The sequence below is a fragment of the Bufo bufo genome, chromosome 3 (assembly GCF_905171765.1).
Source record: "Bufo bufo chromosome 3, aBufBuf1.1, whole genome shotgun sequence".
Lineage (NCBI taxonomy): Eukaryota > Metazoa > Chordata > Amphibia > Anura > Bufonidae > Bufo > Bufo bufo.
The window spans coordinates 105,768,045-105,788,423 of NC_053391.1; the positions used below are offsets into that span (position 1 = coordinate 105,768,045).

At 43.7% G+C, this 20,379-nt stretch overlaps 1 protein-coding gene across 2 annotated transcripts in view; it reads left to right on the plus strand.

Annotated features, from left to right (window-relative positions):
• ANKRD13B (ankyrin repeat domain 13B) overlaps nucleotides 1-20,379 on the plus strand; it is a 262,079-nt gene that overhangs the window by 191,761 nt on the left and 49,939 nt on the right. For both annotated transcript variants that reach the window (XM_040423447.1, XM_040423448.1), the window contains exon 4: nucleotides 13,475-13,520. In XM_040423447.1, the coding sequence (XP_040279381.1) occupies nucleotides 13,475-13,520 (46 nt within the window). The remainder of the gene's footprint in view (nucleotides 1-13,474; nucleotides 13,521-20,379) is intronic.

Below are 20,379 nucleotides of genomic sequence, written 5' to 3' on the forward strand. Positions count from 1 at the left end.
AGCAGAGGACCCTCTGGTGTTCTACGCTGAGACAGAAGGGCGCCTACTCCCGTCTCAGACGCGTCCACCTCGAGGACAAAGGGCAACCCAGGGTTGGGATGCGACAGAATCGGAGCCGACACAAAGGCGGACTTTAGAGCCTCAAAAGCTCGGATGGCCTCGAACGGCCAGACCTGGGAATTACTGCCCTTCCTGGTCAGATCCGTGAGAGGCTTGGCTAGCATGGAAAAGTCCCTGATGAACTTCCGATAATAATTGGCGAAGCCCAAAAAGCGCTGCAGGGAACGAAGACCACTGGGCTGGGGCCACTGTAAGACAGCCGAAACCTTCTCAGGATCCATGGAGAACCCCTCAGCGGAAATGATGTAACCTAAGAAGGTTACCTGGGATCGGTGAAATTCGCATTTCTCAAGCTTACCGAACAGCTTGTTCTCTCGTAACCGTTGCAACACTCGTCTGACATCCAGAATGTGGGCCTCCATGGATTCAGAATATACCAAGATGTCATCCAAATAGACCACCACACACTGCTGCAACAGGTCACGGAAAACATTGTTGATGAATTCCTGAAAGACTGCGGGCGCATTGCACAACCCAAAGGGCATAACCAAGGATTCATAATGACCGGTCCTGGTGTTAAACGCGGTCTTCCACTCATCGCCCGCCTTGATCCTTACCAGGTTATATGCCGTCCTCAGGTCGAGTTTGGTAAAGACCGTGGCCCCTTTAAGGCGATCGAACAGCTCGGAAATCAAGGGTATCGGGTAAGCGTTCTTGATCGTGATGCGATTGAGACCCCTGTAATCGATGCAAGGCCTCAACTCACCGCCCTTCTTTTTCACAAAGAAAAATCCAGCCCCTGCCGGGGACGAGGATTTGCGAATGTGTCCGCGTGAAAGCGCCTCCCTCACGTACTCCTCCATGGCCTCATTCTCCGCTACCGACAGTGGATAGACTTTGCCACGAGGAGGAACGGCACCAGATTGTAACTCTATGGCACAATCGTATGGGCGGTGCGGAGGTAGGGCAACCGCGCGCACCTTATCGAATACATCCCGGTACTCCTCGTATTCAGGAGGCAACAGAGAGTCCGAGGAAGTACACAGCAACTTGACAGACCCATGGATGCAACTAGCCCCACACTGCGGTGACCACGAGAGGATCTCGGCCGATCTCCAATCGAAAGTCGGATTATGCTACCGGAGCCAGGGGTACCCCAAGACCACCGAGTAGTGTGGAGACGAAATAACCTGGAGGCAGACCGACTCTCTGTGAACGGCACCAATGGCTATCCCCACTGGAAGGGTCTCATGAGTCACGTGTGGCGGCAGAAGGGGTCTGCCGTCTATCGCCTCAAGAGCCAGTGGGGAACCTCGAGCCTGCAGAGGAATGGAATTGGCGGCAGCGAACACATTATCAATGAACAAACCACCGGCACCAGAGTCCACCAACGCCTGGGTCGTCACCGAGCCCCGACCCAGGAGAGGACAACAGTGATCAGTGGTTTGTCAACACGGGAAACCGGGGACGAGGAGACTCCACCCAAGATCTGCCCCCGACAGGATCTCAGGTGCGAGCGTTTCCCGGACGGTTCGGACATGCCAACCGAAAATGCCCACCGAGACCACAGTACATGCATCGGCCCTCGCGTCTCCGGAGTACCCTCTCCCCCTCGGACAGGCGAGCAAACCCCAGCTGCATGGGTTCACCCCCAGACAAGTCATCCCCAGGAGGCGTGGGAGGAGAGGGAGGCACGGGTGGGACAACAAACGTAGGCGCCAATCTGTTAGAAAACCTCCGCAGGCTCTCCTTAAAGGAAGGTCTCTCCCTGAGTCTGGTGTCAATCAAAATCAGGAAAGAAATAAGAGACTCGAGCTCCACTGGTAGGTCCTTAGCTGCAACCTCATCCTTCAAGGCATCCGAGAGACCATGAGAGAAAGCAGCGACCAGAGCCTCATTATTCCAGCCCACCTCTGCTGCCAGGGTACGAAACTCAATGGCGTATTCAGCTACGGATCGTGAACCCTGTCTGATGGACATAAGGAGCTTCGCAGCAGAGGCAGCACGAGCCGGCACATCGAATACCTTCCGAAGAGAAGCAACAAAACCGGAAAACTCGGCAACCACCGGATTGTTGTTCTCCCATAAAGGGCTGGCCCAGGCCAAGGCCTTGTCCGAGAGCAGCGAGATCAAGAAGCCCACCTTTGATCTCTCAGTGGGAAAGGCATGTGGCAGCAACTCGAAATAAATGCCCACCTGGTTAAGGAAACCTCGGCACTGAGTTGGCTCTCCCCCAAAGCGCTGTGGAAGAGGGGCAGAACCGGTCATACCCCGAAACACCGCAGGTGCAACAACAGGTGTCGGGGTAGACTCTGGCGCAACAACCGGAGCGGCAGTAGGAGCGGGCCCAGGAGCGACAACCGACCCATCGGCAACGGGAGCGAAATGAGCCGTGCGTTCAAGCAGGGTTTGCAACGCCACAGCGAACCGACCCAACAGGTGATCCTGCTGATCAAGTCTGGCAACCAGCGTGGGTAGCGAGGATGGCCCTGTACCGTCAGAATTCATGGCTTGGTCCTAATGTCACGGAACCATGAACCAGACGTACAACAAGGGATAAGTGAAAATAAGAAGGCTTTATTGAAAATAAAGCTGTAAAGCAAAAGTCCAAACGGATGGCGAAACCGAAGCAGAGTCTTTGCGAAGCCAGAGGTCAGGAACCAGAAGGGTAGTCAGACGAAGCCAGGATCAGGAACCAGCAGGGTAGTCAGACGAAGCCAGGATCAGGAACCAGCAGGGTAGTCGGACGAAACCAGGATCAGGAACCAGCAGGGTAGTCGGACGAAACCAGGATCAGGAACCAGCAGGGTAGTCGGACGAAACCAGGATCAGGAACCAGAAGCAGCAGCAGTCTAGAAGCATGTGAACACAGGAGGACCAAGCAAGGAACTGAAGCCACAGACCTCCTATATATATGAGCTAGGCATCCAGCTCCTCCCAGTGGGAAGGAGAAGCCGCAGGGTGGGAGGCTACAAGAAACCCAGAAACCAAGATGGCCGCCAGCACATGTCAAACGAAGGAGAACAGCAAGAAGGTAAGACCATGACAGTACAGTGACTCACACCACACAAAAACAAAAGTTTTAGATTTTAGAAAAACTGACTTTTCTAAAATTAGATTAGTGGTATACGAGTCCCTATCAGATTAGAACAGTTTTAATGGAGTCCAGGAGAAATGGGACTACTTAAAACTGGCACTATTGAAGGCAACAGAAAATTGCATTAGGCTTGTCAGTAAAAGCAAAAAAAGGAAGAGACCACTGTGGTACTCAGCAGAAGTGGCCAAAATCATTAAAAACATAAAGCATTTAGTAATTATATAAAACAAAACAAACAATGAGGATGACAGGCAAATTTATAAGATTAGGCAGAGAGAGGCCAAACAAGTTATAAGAGCTTCTAAAGCACAGGCAGAAGAGAAATTAGCTCAGTCAGTGAAAAAAGGCGATAAGACATTCTTCAGATACATAAATGAAAAAAGGAAACTAAAACAAGGAATTACCAAATTAAAAACAAAAGAAGGAAGGTATATGGAAGAAGATAAAGAACTAGCTGACTGCCTCAATGAATACTTCTGTTCAGTTTTTACAAAGGAAAATAAAGGAAAAGGACCTCAGTTAGGAAAGAAGACTAATGAATCTTTTGATGCATGTGTCTTTACAGAGGAAGAGGTTCTAAGTCAGCTGTCTAAAATTAATACAAATAAGTCACAGGGGCCTGATGGGATACACCCAAAGCTATTAAAAGAGCTCAGCGGTGAACTAGCAAAACCATTAACAGATTTATTTAACCAATCACTGACAACAGGAGTCGTCCCAGAAGACTGGAAATTGGCAAATGTTGTGCCCATTCACAAGAAAGGTAGTAGGGAGGAATCGGGCAACTATAGGCCAGTAAGCCTGACATCAATAGTGGGGAAATTATTGGAAACCATACTTAAGGAGAGGATTGTGGAACATCTAAAATCCAATGGATTGAAAGATGAAAAACAGCATGGGTTTACTTCAGGGAGATCATGTCAAACTAATCTTATAGATTTTTTGATTGGGTGACTAAAATAATAGATGGCGGAGGTGCAGTAGACATCGCTTATCTGGACTTTAGTAAGGCTTTTGATACTGTCCCACATAGAAGGCTTATCAATAAATTGCAGTCTTTGTGCGTTGACCCCCATATTGTTGAATGGATTAGGCAGTGGCTGAGGGACAGACAACAGAGGGTTGTAGTCAATGGAGTATATTCAGACCATGGTCTTGTTACCAGTGGGGTACCTCAGGGATCTGTTCTGGGACCCATATTGTTTAATATCTTTATCAGCAAAATTGCAGAGGGCCTCGATGGTAAGGTGTGTCTTTTTGCTGATGACACAAAGATTTGGAACAGGGTTGATGTTCCTGGAAGGATACACCAAATGGAAAAGGATTTAGGAAAACTAGAGGAATGGTCAAAAATCTGGCAACTAAAATTTTTTAATGTTGTGCAAGATAATGCACCTGCGGCGTAAAAACCCAAGAGCAGAAAATAAAATCAGTGATACAGTCCTAACCTCTGTATCTGAGGAAAGGGATTTAGGGACCATTATTTCAGAAGACTTAAAGGTAGGCAGACAATGTCATAGAGCAGCAGGAAATGCTAGCAGAATGCTTGGGTGTATAGGAAGAGGCATTACCAGTAGAAAGAGGGAGGTGCTCATGCCGCTCTACAGAGCACTAGTAATACCTCATTTGGAGTATTGTGCACAGTACTGGAGACCATATCTCCAGAAGGATATCGATACTTTGGAGAGAGTTCAGAGAAGACCTACTAAACTAGTACATGGATTGCAGGATAAAACTTACCAGGAAAGATTTAAGAACCTTAACATGTATAGCTTGGAAGAAAGACGAGACAGAGGGGATATGATAGAAACTTTTAAATACATAAAGGGAATCAACAAGGTAAAAGAGGAGAGAATATTTAAAAAAAGAAAAACTGCTACAAGAGGACATAGTTTTAAATTAGAGGGGCAAAGGTTTAAAAGTAATATCAGGAAGTATTACTTTACTGAGAGAGTAGTGGATGCATGGAATAGCCTTCCTGCAGAAGTGGTAGCTGCAAATACAGTGAAGGAGTTTAAGCATGCATGGGATAGGCATGAGGCCATCCTTCATATAAGATAGGGCCAAGGGCTATTAGTATTCAGTATATTGGGCAGACTAGATGGGCCAAATGGTTCTTATCTGCCGACACAGTCTATGTTTCTATGTAAGTTTAAACACAATAGCACATTAAAAAAGACATGAATAGGTCCAAAGGACCATCATCTGTGTACTAGGGCCCAATACTGACCCCTTAGGTATTCCACTAGTGACAGTGACTCAATCTGAGTGTGTACCGTTATTAAACACCCTCTGTTTTCTATAACTCAGCCAGTTACTTACCCACATACAGCTTTTCTTCCAGTCCGAGCATTCTCATTTTATATACTAACCTTTTATGTGGTACAGTGTCAAATGCTTTGGAGAAGTCCAGATATACGACATCCATTGATTCGCCGGTGTCAAGTCTAGAATTTACCTCCTCATAGAAACTGATTAAATTAGTTTGACATGACCGATCCCTCATGAAGCCATGCTGATATGGCGTTATTTGCTTATTTTCATTGAGGTACTCCAAGATAGTATCTCTTAGAAAACCTTCAAACAGTTTACCCATCATGTCTGCTTTTACATTTTTTTTTTTCACTTTTAACACAATAAAAGCATTTTTGAATCAAAACAAAATCATGTTTTAGTGTCTTCATATTCTGAGAGCCATATTTTATTTTTATTTTTTGCCTGATTTGTTTTATGTAGGAGCTTATTTTTTGCGGGGTGAGATGACGGTTTGATTGGTACTATTTTGGGGGGCATACGCATTTTTGATCGCTTGGTGTTGCACTTTTTGTGGTGTAACGTGACAAAAATAATTTTTTGGGCGTTCAGGTGAGGGGGTGGATCATGTGATATTTTTATAGAGCTGGTCATTATGGACGCGGCAATACCCAATATGTCTGTCTTTTGTTTTCTATTTTTTTTTAACATATTTATGTGTTTTATTTTGGGAAAGGGGCTTTTTTTTTTTTTACTTGAAACTTTTTTTTTATTATTTTATTATGAAAAACAGTTTTTTTTCCTTTATTTTTTCCTTTTTATTTTTGTCCCACTCTGGGACTTCAACTTCTGCGGTCAGATCCCCTCTGCATTACAATATATCCTGTATTGTAATGCATTGGCTGCCAGTTTTTATGCTTACAGCCTGCCTTTGAGACCCAGCCTAAGGGGCTGGATCTCACAGGCTTCTGTAGAAGCCAAGCCCCGATGCCTATGGAAGGCATCAGGCTGCCTTCTCTGCCATCGGGTCCCCGTCACTGCAGCGTGGTCAGACGTGGTCAGCTTTGACTGCGGCATACCAGGGGTTAATACGCCGGCATCAGTGTTTTCACTGATACCAGCATATGTAGCAGGGGCTTGGCTGTCAGTGACTGCCGATCCCGTGCCGCTGATCAGATGGGCGCAGCTCCTGCACCCGCCCGATCAGCCCGCCGCTGGTCCTTAATTCACGTTTATTAGCACTGTACATGTATGGCGCGGGTCCTTAAGGGGTTAAAATATTGAAAACTGTGTTTCATCTTTAACTTTGAAAATCATTTAATCTTCAACTTACTTAACAGTTTATAGTAATATAGTAACAGTAATTTTGACCAGGGGCGCCCAAACTTTTGCATGCCATATATATACAGTCAGGTCCATAAATATTGGGACATCAACACAATTCTAACATTTTTGCTCTATACACCACCACAATGGATTTGAAATAAATCGAACAAGATGTGCTTTAACTGCAGACTGTCAGCTTTAATTTGAGGGTATTTACATCCAAATCAGGTGAATGGTGTAGGAATTACAACAGTTTGCATATGTGCCTCCCACTTGTTAAGGAACCAAAAGTAATGGGACAATTGGCTCCTCAGCTGTTCCATGGCCAGGTGTGTGTTATTCCCTCATTATCCCAATTACAATGAGCAGATAAAAGGTCCAGAGTTCATTTCAAGTGTGCTATTTGCATTTGGAATCTGTTGCTGTCAACCCTCAAGATAAGATCCAAAGAGCTGTCACTATCGGTGAAGCAAGCCATCATTAGACTGAAAAAACAAAACAAACCCATCAGAGAGATAGCAAAAACATTAGGCGTGACCAAAACAACTGTTTGGAACATTCTTAAAAAGAAGGAACACACCGGTAAGCTCAGCAACACCAAAAGACCTGGAAGACCACGGAAAACAACTGTGGTGGATGACCAAAGAATTCTTTCCCTGGTGAAGAAAACACCCTTCACAACAGTTGGCCAGATCAAGAACACTCTCCAGGAGGTAAGTGTATGTGTGTCAAAGTCAATAACCAAGAGAAGACTTCACCAGAGTTAATACAGAGGGTTCACCACAAGATGTAAACCATTGGTGAGCCTCAAAAACAGGAAGGCCAGATTAGAGTTTGCCAAACGACATCTAAAAAAGCCTTCACAGTTCTGGAACAACATCCTATGGACATATGAGACCAAGATCAACTTGTACCAGAGTGATGGGAAGAGAAGAGTATGGAGAAGGAAAGTAACTGCTCATGATCCTTAGCATACCACCTCATCAGTGAAGCATGGTGGTGGTAGTGTCATGGTGTGGGCATGTATGGCTGCCAATGGAACTGGTTCTCTTGTATTTATTGATGATGTGACTGCTAACAAAAGAAGCAGGGTGAATTCTGAAGTGTTTCGGGCAATATTATCTGCTCATATTCAGCCAAATGCTTCAGAACTCATTGGAAGGCGCTTCACAGTGCAAATGGACAATGACCCAAAGCATACTGCAAAAGCAACCAAAGAGTTTTTTTAAGGGAAAGAAGTGGAATGTTATGCAATGGCCAAGTCAATCACCTGACTTGAATCCTATTGAGCATGCATTTCACTTGCTGAAGACAAAACTGAAGGGAAAATGCCCCAAGAACAAGCAGGAACTGAAGACAGTTGCAGTAGAGGCCTGGCAGAACATCACCAGGGATGAGACCCAACGTCTGGTGATGTCTATGCGTTCCAGACTTCAGGCTGTAATTGACTGCAAAGGATTTGCAACCAAGTATTAAAAAGTGAAAGTTTGATTTTATGATTATTATTCTGTCCCATTACTTTTGGTTCTTTAACAAGTAAGAGGCACATATGCAAACTGTTGTAATTCCTACACCGTTCACCTGATTTGGATTTAAATACCCTCAAATTAAAGCTGACAGTCTAGTTAAAGCACATCTTTGTTTCATTTCAAATCCATTGTGGTGGTGTATAGAGCAAAAAATGTTAGAATTGTGTTGATGTCCCAATATTTATGGACCTGATGTAGATATATATATGTGTTCAATAAGTTATCTACCCTAGATGTTCTGTCAATGTTAGAGAACTGAGCTTGTCTGGGTTGAGACATGTCTGGACAGGCAACATGCACAGTAGCAGTTCAGTCTGATAAAACCACTAGAAGTGACAGGATGGCAAGTGCAGTACAAGGCGGGTCTACAAATAATGTGAGGGATTTGGAACTTCGTTCTGTGATTAAATTCCTTACGAAGAAAGAAAAGAAGACTAAAGAAATCCATGAAAGGATAATTGCTGTATATAGTTATGATGTGCCATCCTACTACCAAGTAAAGTTATAGGCCGAGCAGTTTAAATGAGGTAGGGATTCAATTGAAGATGACCCCTGTTCGGGGGCAACCTGTTGAAGCATCTTCAAAGGAAAAGAGGAGGCCATGATTTTGGAAGATTGTCAGGTCAAAGTCAGTGTTATAGCTCATGAATTAGGCATTTCAGTTGGCACAATTTCCAGTATTATTCATGATGTTTTGACAATGTTAAAGGTCAGTTCCTGGTGGGTACCACAAATGTTGACGACTGAGCAAAAAATTGTCACCTGCAATTTAGCCAAGAGAATTTAGACATGCTTATAGAAAATCCAGGAGACTTCTCGAATTATTATGGGTGATGAAACATGGGTCCACCACCATGATTCTGAGACCAAACAAGAGTCTATGCTATGGAATCACAAGGGGTCACCAACTCCAGTCGGCTAGAAAGATCATGGAACAGCTTTTTGGGATACAGAAGATGTTTTATTATTAGAATTCATTCGACACAAGACAATAATTACTGTAGACACCTGTGCTTCAACAATTAAGGCATTACTAAAGGCAGTCAAAGAGAAATGCTGTGGGAAGTTGTCAGCAGGTGTGTTGCTGCTTTACAACAATGAGCCAGCTCACAAGTCTCGCAAATCACAATCTGCTATGAGGGAATGCAGCTTAATGGAGCTTAACCATCCACCCTACAGTCCAGACCTGGCTCCCAGTGGTAACTCTCTCTTTTGGAACCTGAAGAAATGTCTGCGTGGGTAACGATTTCCTGATGATAATGCTGTCAAAAAGGTGGTAACAGGGTTCCTGCAGCAGCAAGAAGTCTCCTATTCTGAGGGCATTTGATCACTGTAGGCGAAGTGGAATAAGTGTGTTGAAGTAGGAAGTTACATTTTCTCAGAAAATTTTGTTATCATATTTGGTTAGATTACCATACTTATTGAACACCCCTGAAATTTTTACATAGCATATAGGTCACTCAGCTCAACTGTCACTGCCTGCCCTGTGAGGGATCTCAAAAGATTGGATAGACTTGCAGCTCGTGAGTCTATCTGACAGGTCTTTCTGTGTTGCCTTTCTGTTTGTTGTTGTGGGCAGGATTCCACCTCTCCACAGGTTCTGTTGGTTAGCTGTTTAAGAGGCTCTATTTAAGTCCGCCTCTTATTGCTGAATTAGCGATTGATATTTTCCTTCTGGAGTTCTATACTGGTTGTTTGTGGATCCTCTACTTCCCACTCGTCTCAAGCTAAGTCCTCCTGTTTTCTCCTTTGTGCGTGTGTTGCTTCTAGGTCTTAGGGAGATGCTGGTCCCTTCACGGTGGAAGGTACCGGCTGTCTCATTAAGTTAGGGTTTGCGACAGTGTTAGCAGGGTTTAGGTTCCAGCGTATGAGTTCGTTCACCATCAGGATGTGCTCATACTGTCAGCAGTCAGGGAGAGGCTCAGGGATTGTTAGGGTTACCATTCTCTCCTCCCTAGCTTTGGGGCCTAGTCTGTTTTCCTGTTTCTGTTTGTTTACTTGGTGTTCCTCTTATCCCCATCTACCGTGACATCAGCTCCACCTGCTCTATAACATGAGATCTACAGATTTACCCCTTGCCCATGGCAAATGTACACCTACACAGTGCCCTCTCTCTAAAAAGACTAAAATGTTGGCCATATAGATAATGGAACCAGTTAATTTACCACAAAACTAGCAGATGACACACACACACAGTAAAATGCACACTCAATTAATTGCTTCACAAAGATAGTGTTCAAACTTAATTGCATCAAGAAGTTACATTTAACCAAAACTAGCAAAACAGGTGTTAAGCTTGCCATATACAGCTAGTTTCAGATTAGTGGTAAGAGATCCAGCAGACTATTTCGGTCTGCTGGAGCTCTCTGGGTCCGACATTGCCTGACGGTACCTGAATGCTCACAGCGGTTGTTGTCCGGCCGATTCTCGCCCTATTTGCCGGGTTGCGATCGGATCTCCACCAGATCCCATTATAGTTAAAGGGGTCGGCGGGCATTCAGGTACCATCAAGCAAGGCTGGATCTAAAGGACTCTGGTGGACTGTTCCCTTCCGAAACAGCCTGCCGGATCTTTTACCACTGGTGTGAAACTAGTCTAAGTATATGTCACTTTATTAAATCAATATACCCACATGCAAAATACTATTGTGCGACAGTGTCCCTACAGTGCAGTCCATTATGGGAGCTGTCTGGCACTGTCTCGTACTGTTAGTAAAGAGTAGATTTCACAGAAATGAATGTTTTATTTTACTCTGAATATTTGCTTTTTCTCCTTATACCCATCATTCTAGGAAAAAGATTCCATATTTCACCTGTATTCTCTGTCCCCGGCAGGAGAGTGATTTGGTCTCCGGAGACTTGCCAGTGTCTAAGTGTTAATGTGCTTTTTCTTGTCATTAAATCCCTTTAGAGCTGGAGAGCCTGTTTACCTAAGGCACTAAATGGGTTACATTTCTCCAGAGGATACAAGGGCAGGAAAAAGGAAGACTATTAAGTCTTATTATCATTGTTTTTTAACCTATTTATAGATCAGGGGTCAATGGTTTAACAATATATCATTTAGTTATTGCATTACTTTAACTTGACACTTTAGCCAGCTTATAGTGAAATGATGAGATTGTGAAGACAGTTATTTCATATCTGTTTGTCTATCTACACAGTATCTATGGGAATCGGTGCCACCACTGAATTAAATCCTTTGTGATAGATGCCAATATTTTTGCCTTAGAGCAAACATTTGTCTTTTTACATCCCAGACAACTTCAGCAATGTAAAGGCATTTATGTGTACTTACACAGATGACAACACAGTACTGTAAATGTCCTATGACGGATGTAGTTTCTATGAATTATTCAGGGATGGCCATGCTGTAATAAATAATTTAATGCAGTCCTGTAAAATATTTGCCTAATGCAAACCTGTTCCTGACAATAAAAATTATTTCCCAGTAGTCTTACTGCACCCATTAAATGCACAGAGTTTATAAGGATTTTGCAAGGCGATAACACATCCTTTGTCCATTATGTACAGTATATATACACTACTCACAAAAAGTTAGGGATATTTGGCTTTCGGGTAAAATTTATGGAAAAAGTAAAAAGTTCACACTTCAGTGATATTATATCATGAAAGTAGGACATTTAAGAAGAAGCATGCAATGGTGATTTCCTCATCTCAATTTATTGAAATAAAAGCCAACAACATAGGTGGGTATACCCCCCACAAAAAATGTCAATGTCTCAATAACTTGTCATGTGGCCTTGAGCATCAATTACAGCTTGACAATGATGTCTCATGCTGTTCACAAGTCGACTCAATGTCTGCTGCATAGCATCCCACTCTTCTTGAAGGCGGATCTCAGGTCATTGAGGTTCTGGGGTCTGAGTTATGATCCTCTACACGGCGACTCAGCTGATCCCATCGGTTTTCATTGTGATTCAGGTCTGGAGAAAGTGCAGGCCACTCCATTTGAGGTTCCCCCAGTTTACAGCAGCCGTTAAACCTAATGATGTGACCTTGATGAGCTGGCGCATTGTTGTCCATGAAGATTAAATTAGGCCTGTGTTGTTCATGTAGAGGCACAATGACTGGATTAATTATGTTATTCAAGTAGTATGGGCTTGTCATTGTACCATTCACAAAGTGTAGGACAGTTCTGTATTGACTAGACACACCTGCCCACATTGTAACAAGACGTGACACTTGGGTGCCTCTCACATCCCTTAAATGTGCCTGGAGTTGTGTGGCATTCATTATCCGGTTCCGCAGGGCATTGTTCACAATGAAGTGGTCATCAATGTGGGATGTGGCCAAAAGACGTCCACTATGGCTTTCTGTGACTCTTCCAGTCTCTGTGTATCTCTGTTGCACCCTGCTGATGACACTCTATGACACTCTAAGCTCAGTGGGCACTTCCATCTGATAACATCCTGCTTGAAGCCTCGCAATGCTGAGGTACTGTTGGTCAATTATTAGGTGTTGTCTCGGTCTCATGATGTCAAAATGTGAACAGCATGATGAGGAGGACTGTTTAAATACCAATTCTAATTGAACAAGGAAATTTATTGGGCGATTCATGGATCAAACACCTGTTGTGAATTTTGCCGTTAAGCTCCTTGTTAGAAAACAGCAAGTTCTGCAAAAACTACTGAAAAGTTTAGAGAAGGTCAAATTAAGTTCACCTGTGAAGGTTAGAGTGCATTTTAGGGTTATCCTGAAATTTCAGCCACAAGCCAAATATCCCAAACTTTTTTGTGAGTAGTGTATATTATAATATGGTGGCTGGTAAAGTACTTTTCTTTAAAGTATTTTATGGGCCTGAATTTTTAAGGAATGGTGCCATTCCCTCTTTCCCCTAGCCTGAGGCAAACTCAGGTGTAGCTGCTGGGCTCATTACTGTGGGGCTAAATACAGGGTTGAAATGCTCAGCCCAGTTCAGTGCCTGGAAGCTGCTTGACCTGCTGGCGGAGGAGGGCCTGATCATGTCTTTACCAAGTACCTAGATTAGGTGACGATTCTGTTTGGTTAGCGCCAAGATGGGCAAGTTGCTGTTTATGGTTTATTTTGCCGTGGAGTTACACAAGTGAGAGTACAACTTTGATGCCATTACCTTTTAAACTACATAATCCAGTAAAATTTGACATCGTTGACCGTATCCACAAACGGACCACGACTACTCTGGTAGTAATAATCCTCTTTTTTTCTTATAGGCACAGGACTTTTATGTAGAAATGAAATGGGAGTTTACCAGTTGGGGTGAGTAGTGAAATATAGAAATATAATGCTATTTTTAGTTATTTTACTTGAAAAATAGTGCAGTGCTGTACAACTTGCACGCTCTTCGAAGCATACCAAACAGTGCCAGCCTGAGTTTAATGGCAAATAGTAAAAAATGAAATTTGCATTTATTTGCTCAGTTCATAGCAAGTTGGAGTCCCAGTTTATAACTGTAAGCTATGTATAGTCTGATGATGCTTGCATAATTTCATTCATGTGTCCCATACTTTAAAATGACCCTCTGGTACAAGAAAATATATATTAACTGGGGAATGTACAGAACACTAACATGACTTCCTGCTTTTCATCTTTTTAGCTGCAGATTTGTCAGTTCTCAGGCTCCTCTTCTGCCATCCAAGGTGGCCACACCACTTCTCAGACTGCATGATGGTTAGTGTGCATATGGTAGCCCAATACACTTTCTGCTGCCCTTGGAATGGCCAGCACGGCTCACGTGACCAGTGCTGACCAATCCAAGAGCAGGACTGGAAAATAAATTAGTGCCTTGGGCTACTGATGCACAGTGTGCACCAGTCTGACAAGCAGTGCAAACTTCTTGGATGGCAGAAGAGGAGCTTGAGAATTAGCAGATCTGAAACAAAAAAGGAGGGTGCCATGTAAGTAGTTTGCTTATTCTCCACTTAGGCCGCACGCACACGACGGCTGGTCCGCAATAGAAGGGCATCAGCCATGTGTGCTTCGTATTACAGATGTGCACTCTTTCACTTGAATGAGTCTGCAGTCCGTCAGATACATTGCAGTGCGGTGTGGAGGAACGGAAGCACTTCAGAGTGCTTCTGTGGGCTTTATGTCCGTGCCACTGCACCGCAATAAAATAGAGCATACTTATTTAAATGGGTTATCCAATCCTTAAAAAAGCCCTGCCATATGCCGCCCCCCCTCCCACGGAATATATTTACCCAGGTCCCCGCTCCCTGCGCCGCTCTTTGTGCCCGCACTGCTGCTGCTGCTTCTCCCCGTGCCCGAATGAAGACATACAATGTTGGGGGGAGCCAATGACAGTCGGGACGGGGCCGAACCTCCCTAACCTCCCAGTGTCTGCCTGCCATTGGCTGCTGCCCACGACGACACCGGATGTTTTCATCCTGGCACGCGGAGAAGCGGCAGTGCGAGCACCAGGAGTGGCGCAGGGAGCAGGGACCCGGGTAAGTATATTTAGCGTGGGGGGCCCGGCACATGGGGGGGCTTTTTTTAGGATTGGATAATCCCTTTAAAAGAATGGGTCCACAGACGGCGGTCACACAGATAGTGCCTATTCTTTGCAGGCCGCTATTTGCGGTCGGCAGCACAGGCCTTAATGTGATTTTTTTTTTCTTGAACTGGCTGATTACTCACTGTAGGTATAGCAAGAGATGGAAGGGAAGTGAAAGGGAATATACATACAGGACACAGCATTTGAAGAAAAGCACTGAAAAGAACCCTTTAAAGGAAGTCTGTCATGTCTAAAAAGCCCTATTAATAATAATAATAATAATAATAATAATAATATTGATAAAGACATGAAAGTGTGAAGATTGTCTGCTTTAGAAATAAGATAGCTTGAGCACACATATAGTTACACTCCTTATTTCCACATTAGATCCCTTCCATATGGTTCCCTCTATAGCAGTGATGGCTAACCTCCGACACTGCCGTTTTACCACAGCTGGAGTGCCGGAAGTTAGCCATCACAGTTCTAGAGGGTACAGCCACATGGTCAGGTTTCTGCGTGCAGTTTTTGGAAGCCAAAATCAGGAGTGGATCTTAGATCTTAAAGGGAGAGCAAGTATAAAAGACAGATATGACTTCTCCTCTTTTTTTTTTTTATTCACTACTGGTTTTGGCATCAAAACCTGCATACAAAAACCTGACCGTACCTTGAGACAGCCAGTGGTTAGGTATGTTAAAGGGAGTAGTTGTAAAACTGTACTGCTGTTAGGATGGGTAATGTTCACTTGAATTTAGCATCTCAACAAAGCACATGGCGTCTCAGTGAATATACAAGAACGGTAGCTTTTCTTTATCCACTTAGTAGATAAATTCATCTTCTGCATTAAAGAAGTAGACAGAACTGGGGTGGAGCCTGGCCACTAATGGAGGAAGACGTGTGAGAGGACAGCTCCTCCACAACAGTCCCTGCAAGCAGCCTGAAAATCACCTTAACCAGCTTCAACTTGGTCAAGTACGGCAAGGATAGGAGGTCTGACCAGCCAGGTGCACAACAGCATTAAAAAAAAAATGTCGGAGCTTCACAGATTCCTGCAACACAAGACCTCGAGCTCCCAGCGCAAGACTGCAAAGATGGCGCCTGAGGAGTTGGCGGCAGCCGAGAGCGCCGATGACTAAGACCAACACAGCGCTGCATCAAGCGAACAAGGGGACTCTGACTTAGCTGCTACCTCCAAAGCTTTCTTCAAGGCAACCATCACCCAGGCACTACGCCCTGTTCTATCTGAGCTTTCGAAGATTAAAACAGAAATCAAACACATTGGGGAGAGAGTGGAGGGCCTAGAAGCTACATGCTCTGCCATCATGGTTCATTCTGCAGCCCTCGAGTCGCGATCCACGGAGCACCTCGCTCACATCAATAAGGCACTAACTTTAATAGAAGATTAGGAGAACAGAAATAGAAGACAAAATATTCGTATTAAGGGACTACCCGAATCATGGTCTTCTTACTCACTACAGAAAGTGGCACTCGAGGTCTTCACAGAGCTTATTGGGGAACCAGCCGCACAGGGAGTTATCATCGAGAGGATTCACAGGTCTAAGGCCCAAGCCACCTCCGTCAGATCCTCCCCGAGATGTGATATGTGGCCTACTCTCCTTTTGGACACAGCCAAGATCTTAAAAGCGGCGAGAGAAAAGGCCCCTGTGTTGTATGCTGGATCAGAGCTTGCCCTTTACCAAGATTTAGCTCCATCCATACTTTCAAAACTGAGAATCCTCCAACCTCTTTTGGAGCAACTACGCATGAAAAATGTAGCCTACTCCTGGCTATACCTGTTTGGTCTCTCTATCGCACATAACGGTCGGCGCCTGAGAGTTCACACCCCAGATGACCTCGCTACCATGTGGAAAGCCCTGGATATAGCCCCGATCAAGATACCTTCCTGGATGCTGGTTGACACTGATATCTCCTTTTCCTCGCTGCCTCGACCGGAGCCACGACAATCAGTATCCAAGGGCAACTGCCAGCCATCCAGACCCCACACGCCTCAAGTCCTTTTTGACCCGGCCTGAATGGGACAATGGCTGCATTCTTAAATGTTTCTTTGAGGTTTGAACCCAGTTGGGGCCTGGGAGTTAATGTCCACCCCCCATCCCCACCTCACTGCAAGCCCTCAAGCTAAAGGTTGGTGCTTGGATTGTTGTCACCACATCACTATATATAGCTCTGGACACCTATATCTTATTTTTTTCACCTTTTTGCTTTTTTCTCTTTTACCTTTTTATGTATGTTTTTTTTTTGCACGGAGTCTAATACATCTACTTACCAAGTCCCTTTTTTGCACAGGCCTTGACAGAGTGCTGGGCACGGTTGTCCCATCCCACCAAGACCTTAGAGTCCTTCCATGCATTATGCCAAATTTGATAGACCATAAGTCACCTTCTGTTAAAATAGATATAGCACACTAACCTGCTCTAGGATGTTGATATGTAGACCTTTTCTTACAGGTTCTGCTTGTATACTGTTGGTCAGGACAGGTTTTTGTCTTTGCTCACTCGTCCACCCCCAATCAACCCCCCCCCCCCCCCCAGCCTTTTCATTACTCAGTTGACACCCAATTCAACTCCCCTCTTTCTCTTTTGGTGTACCCCCTCTTTCTTTCTCCTTTCTCCTTTTTTCTTCTACCCCCCCCTCCCCAAAAAGCATCCAGCCTCCATCTAGAGAGTCACTCTGCATCTACTTCCTGCCACTCTGCTTTATCTCCCAACATAGATAGACTGCACATTTACTACCTTTAATGTGAAAGGTCTTAGCTCCCCCAACAAGAGGAGCCATATCTTCCTTCTGCTTCGTAAATTAAAGACTCACATTCTCTTTCTGCAACAGACCCACTTCAGAAAAAATTGCATCCCCAAACTTCCAGAATCCCCTTTCTCGCAGTGGCTTCACAGTAGTCATGCTTCTTCAGCCTCCAAGGGAGTGTCGATAGCTATCCATAACTCAATCCCTTTTATATTAAAACAACAATACACTGATTTGGAAGGAAGAGTACTAATAATTAAGGGAGAGATTGGATTCCAAATGTACAGTCGTGGCCAAAAGTTTTGAGAATTACATAAATATTGGAAATTGGAAAAGTTGCTGCTTAAGTTTTTATAATAGCAATTTGCATATACTCCAGAATGTTATGAAGAGTGATCAGATGAATTGCATAGTCCTTCTTTGCCATGGAAATTAACTTAATCCCAAAAAAAACTTTCCACTGCATTTCATTGATGTCATTAAAGAACCTGCTGAGATCATTTCAGTAATCGTCTTGTTAACTCAGGTGAGAATGTTGAAAAGCACAAGGCTGGAGATCATTATGTCAGGCTGATTGGGTTAAAATGGCAGACTTGACATGTTAACCCCTTAAGGACACAGCCTTATTTCACCTTAGGACCAGGCCATTTTTTGCAAATCTGACCAGTGTCAATTTAAGTGCTGATTACTTTAAAACGCTTTGACTTATCCAGGCCATTCTGAGATTGTAATTATATTTCACTACATCACAGAAACAACTGAAACAAAGATCTAAAAGCAGTTTAGCAGCAAACTTTGTGAAAACTAATATTTGCGTCGTTCTCAAAACTTTTGGCCACGACTGTACACCTTAGCTAACGTCTATATTCCCAACTCAGGCCAAGTCCCATGGTTGCTAAAAACTCTTGACACCCTACATCTATTTGCAGAGGGCACTACAATTCTAGGAGCTGACTTAATTATCACAATAAATCCCACCATAGACTCTTCAACGAACAAGTCCCATATATCAGTTAGGTCGATTTGAAAGGCTACGTGACAAGCTAAATTATCTACATTTTGTAGACATCTGGAGATCTTGCAACCCATCCACGAGAGACTTTACTTTCCATTGCACCCCTCACAACTATTTCCCACGCCTAGACTACATTTTTGTATCGGCACCTGCTCTATCCCTTTTTTCATCAACAAAAATAGGCTCAATCACTATATCCGACCATGCCCCATGTTCTGTGATAGGACTCCTATCCCAACTCCCTCAAGGAGAATGGATCTGGAGACTTAATGAATCTCTACTTCACTCTGATGTCCACCAGACTTCTGTCAGACAACACCTTCAATCATTCTTTGACACTCACTCCCCACAAGTCACACCTTCCCTTCTTTGGGAAACGAATAAAGCCTATATCTGAGGAGTTTTTGTTGCCTTAGCAACAAAAGTTAAGAAGGAGAGACAGCTGAAAATAGACTCGCTACTAGAACAAATAGCCACAGCTGAAAAACTAAACAAAACATCTTTCACCCAGGACCGGCAAAATGCCCTAGTAGCTCTAAGGATGCAACTTAAACACATATTAGACCTTCGTCAGGCCAAACAACATTTATACTTCAAGCATAAACTATATGCTCATGGGAATAAAGGACGTAAACTCATGTTCTCCCTTAAGAGACAAAAGTCAAGAGACAGAACTTATATCCATAAAATCAAAGGGCCCCAAGGAACACATTACACTCAGAATTCAGATATTGTGAAAGCCTTCCACTCCAATTACTCTGCACTATATAACTTGCAGGCCCGCAGCACAGGGGAGCCCGGAGCGCATGGAAGACCCGCCCCCTACATCTACTCTGCACTGCACAGACAGTTATTCATAGTTTATAGAGGTCAGCCCGTGGCCCGCCCACTTCCTGTTCTTCCTCTAGCTTGTAGCTGGCCAGCTAAGACCTGTCCTAGGTTGCTAGTATAGCTTATATGTGTATACAGCTAAACCTGCCAATAGCCTTAATACAGTTCTTATGTTTATGTGTTAAAGACAAAAGCAGAGTTATTTACTGTGACATGTTTTGGATGTCATATAACTGTTATAGTTTGTGTTCACAGAAGCAGAAAAAGATAATATGCCTTTAAGATTCATTTTGTAGTGTAAGGTAAGCTCAGTGACACAGCAGAAACAACAGAAAGCATAGTGTTAATCTATTGCTGGGCAGAAGTCTAGACCAATCACAGCCAGCTTCTCACATAGCAAGAGTTTTACCCAATAACAGCCAGCCTCACACACAGCCTGTCTGGGAATTCCCCTAGCAGGAGCTGCTATAATCCTTATTCACCAGAGACAGGAGCTGAAGAGACATTCACTCCACTAAAAGCTGTGTTTTTATGGAAGCAGAGAGGCCAAAATTGGTATTTAAAACAGTTATATAATGTTCCTACTGTTAGTATAGTGATTAAAACTGTATACTGAACCAGTTATATGTGTGTTTACTTACAGTTCTACCAAATCAAATTGCAAATTAAATGGCAAACTACAAATAGCATACAAATAGCAATCCATACAAATTGCATACAGATCAGTAGAACTATCGGTCAAATCTTAGATATACCTCTCAGAGAGATCATAAAGTGCTTAAATAACTTAAAGTGACAGTACAGATACTGAAGAGAGAAATATATCCACCATTTTTTGTTGAATGACAAGATTGAACAGTTAAACCTCCATCTTATGCATACGGCCATTTTGTGATATCTTTTCAACACGTGTTTTGTACATGGACTATCTGCTGCGGAGGCGGCATTGTTATATGAATAAAAGTTCTAGTTAATCAAGAAGTTATTTTAAGCATTTGGTATGCTCTTTAAACCTACTA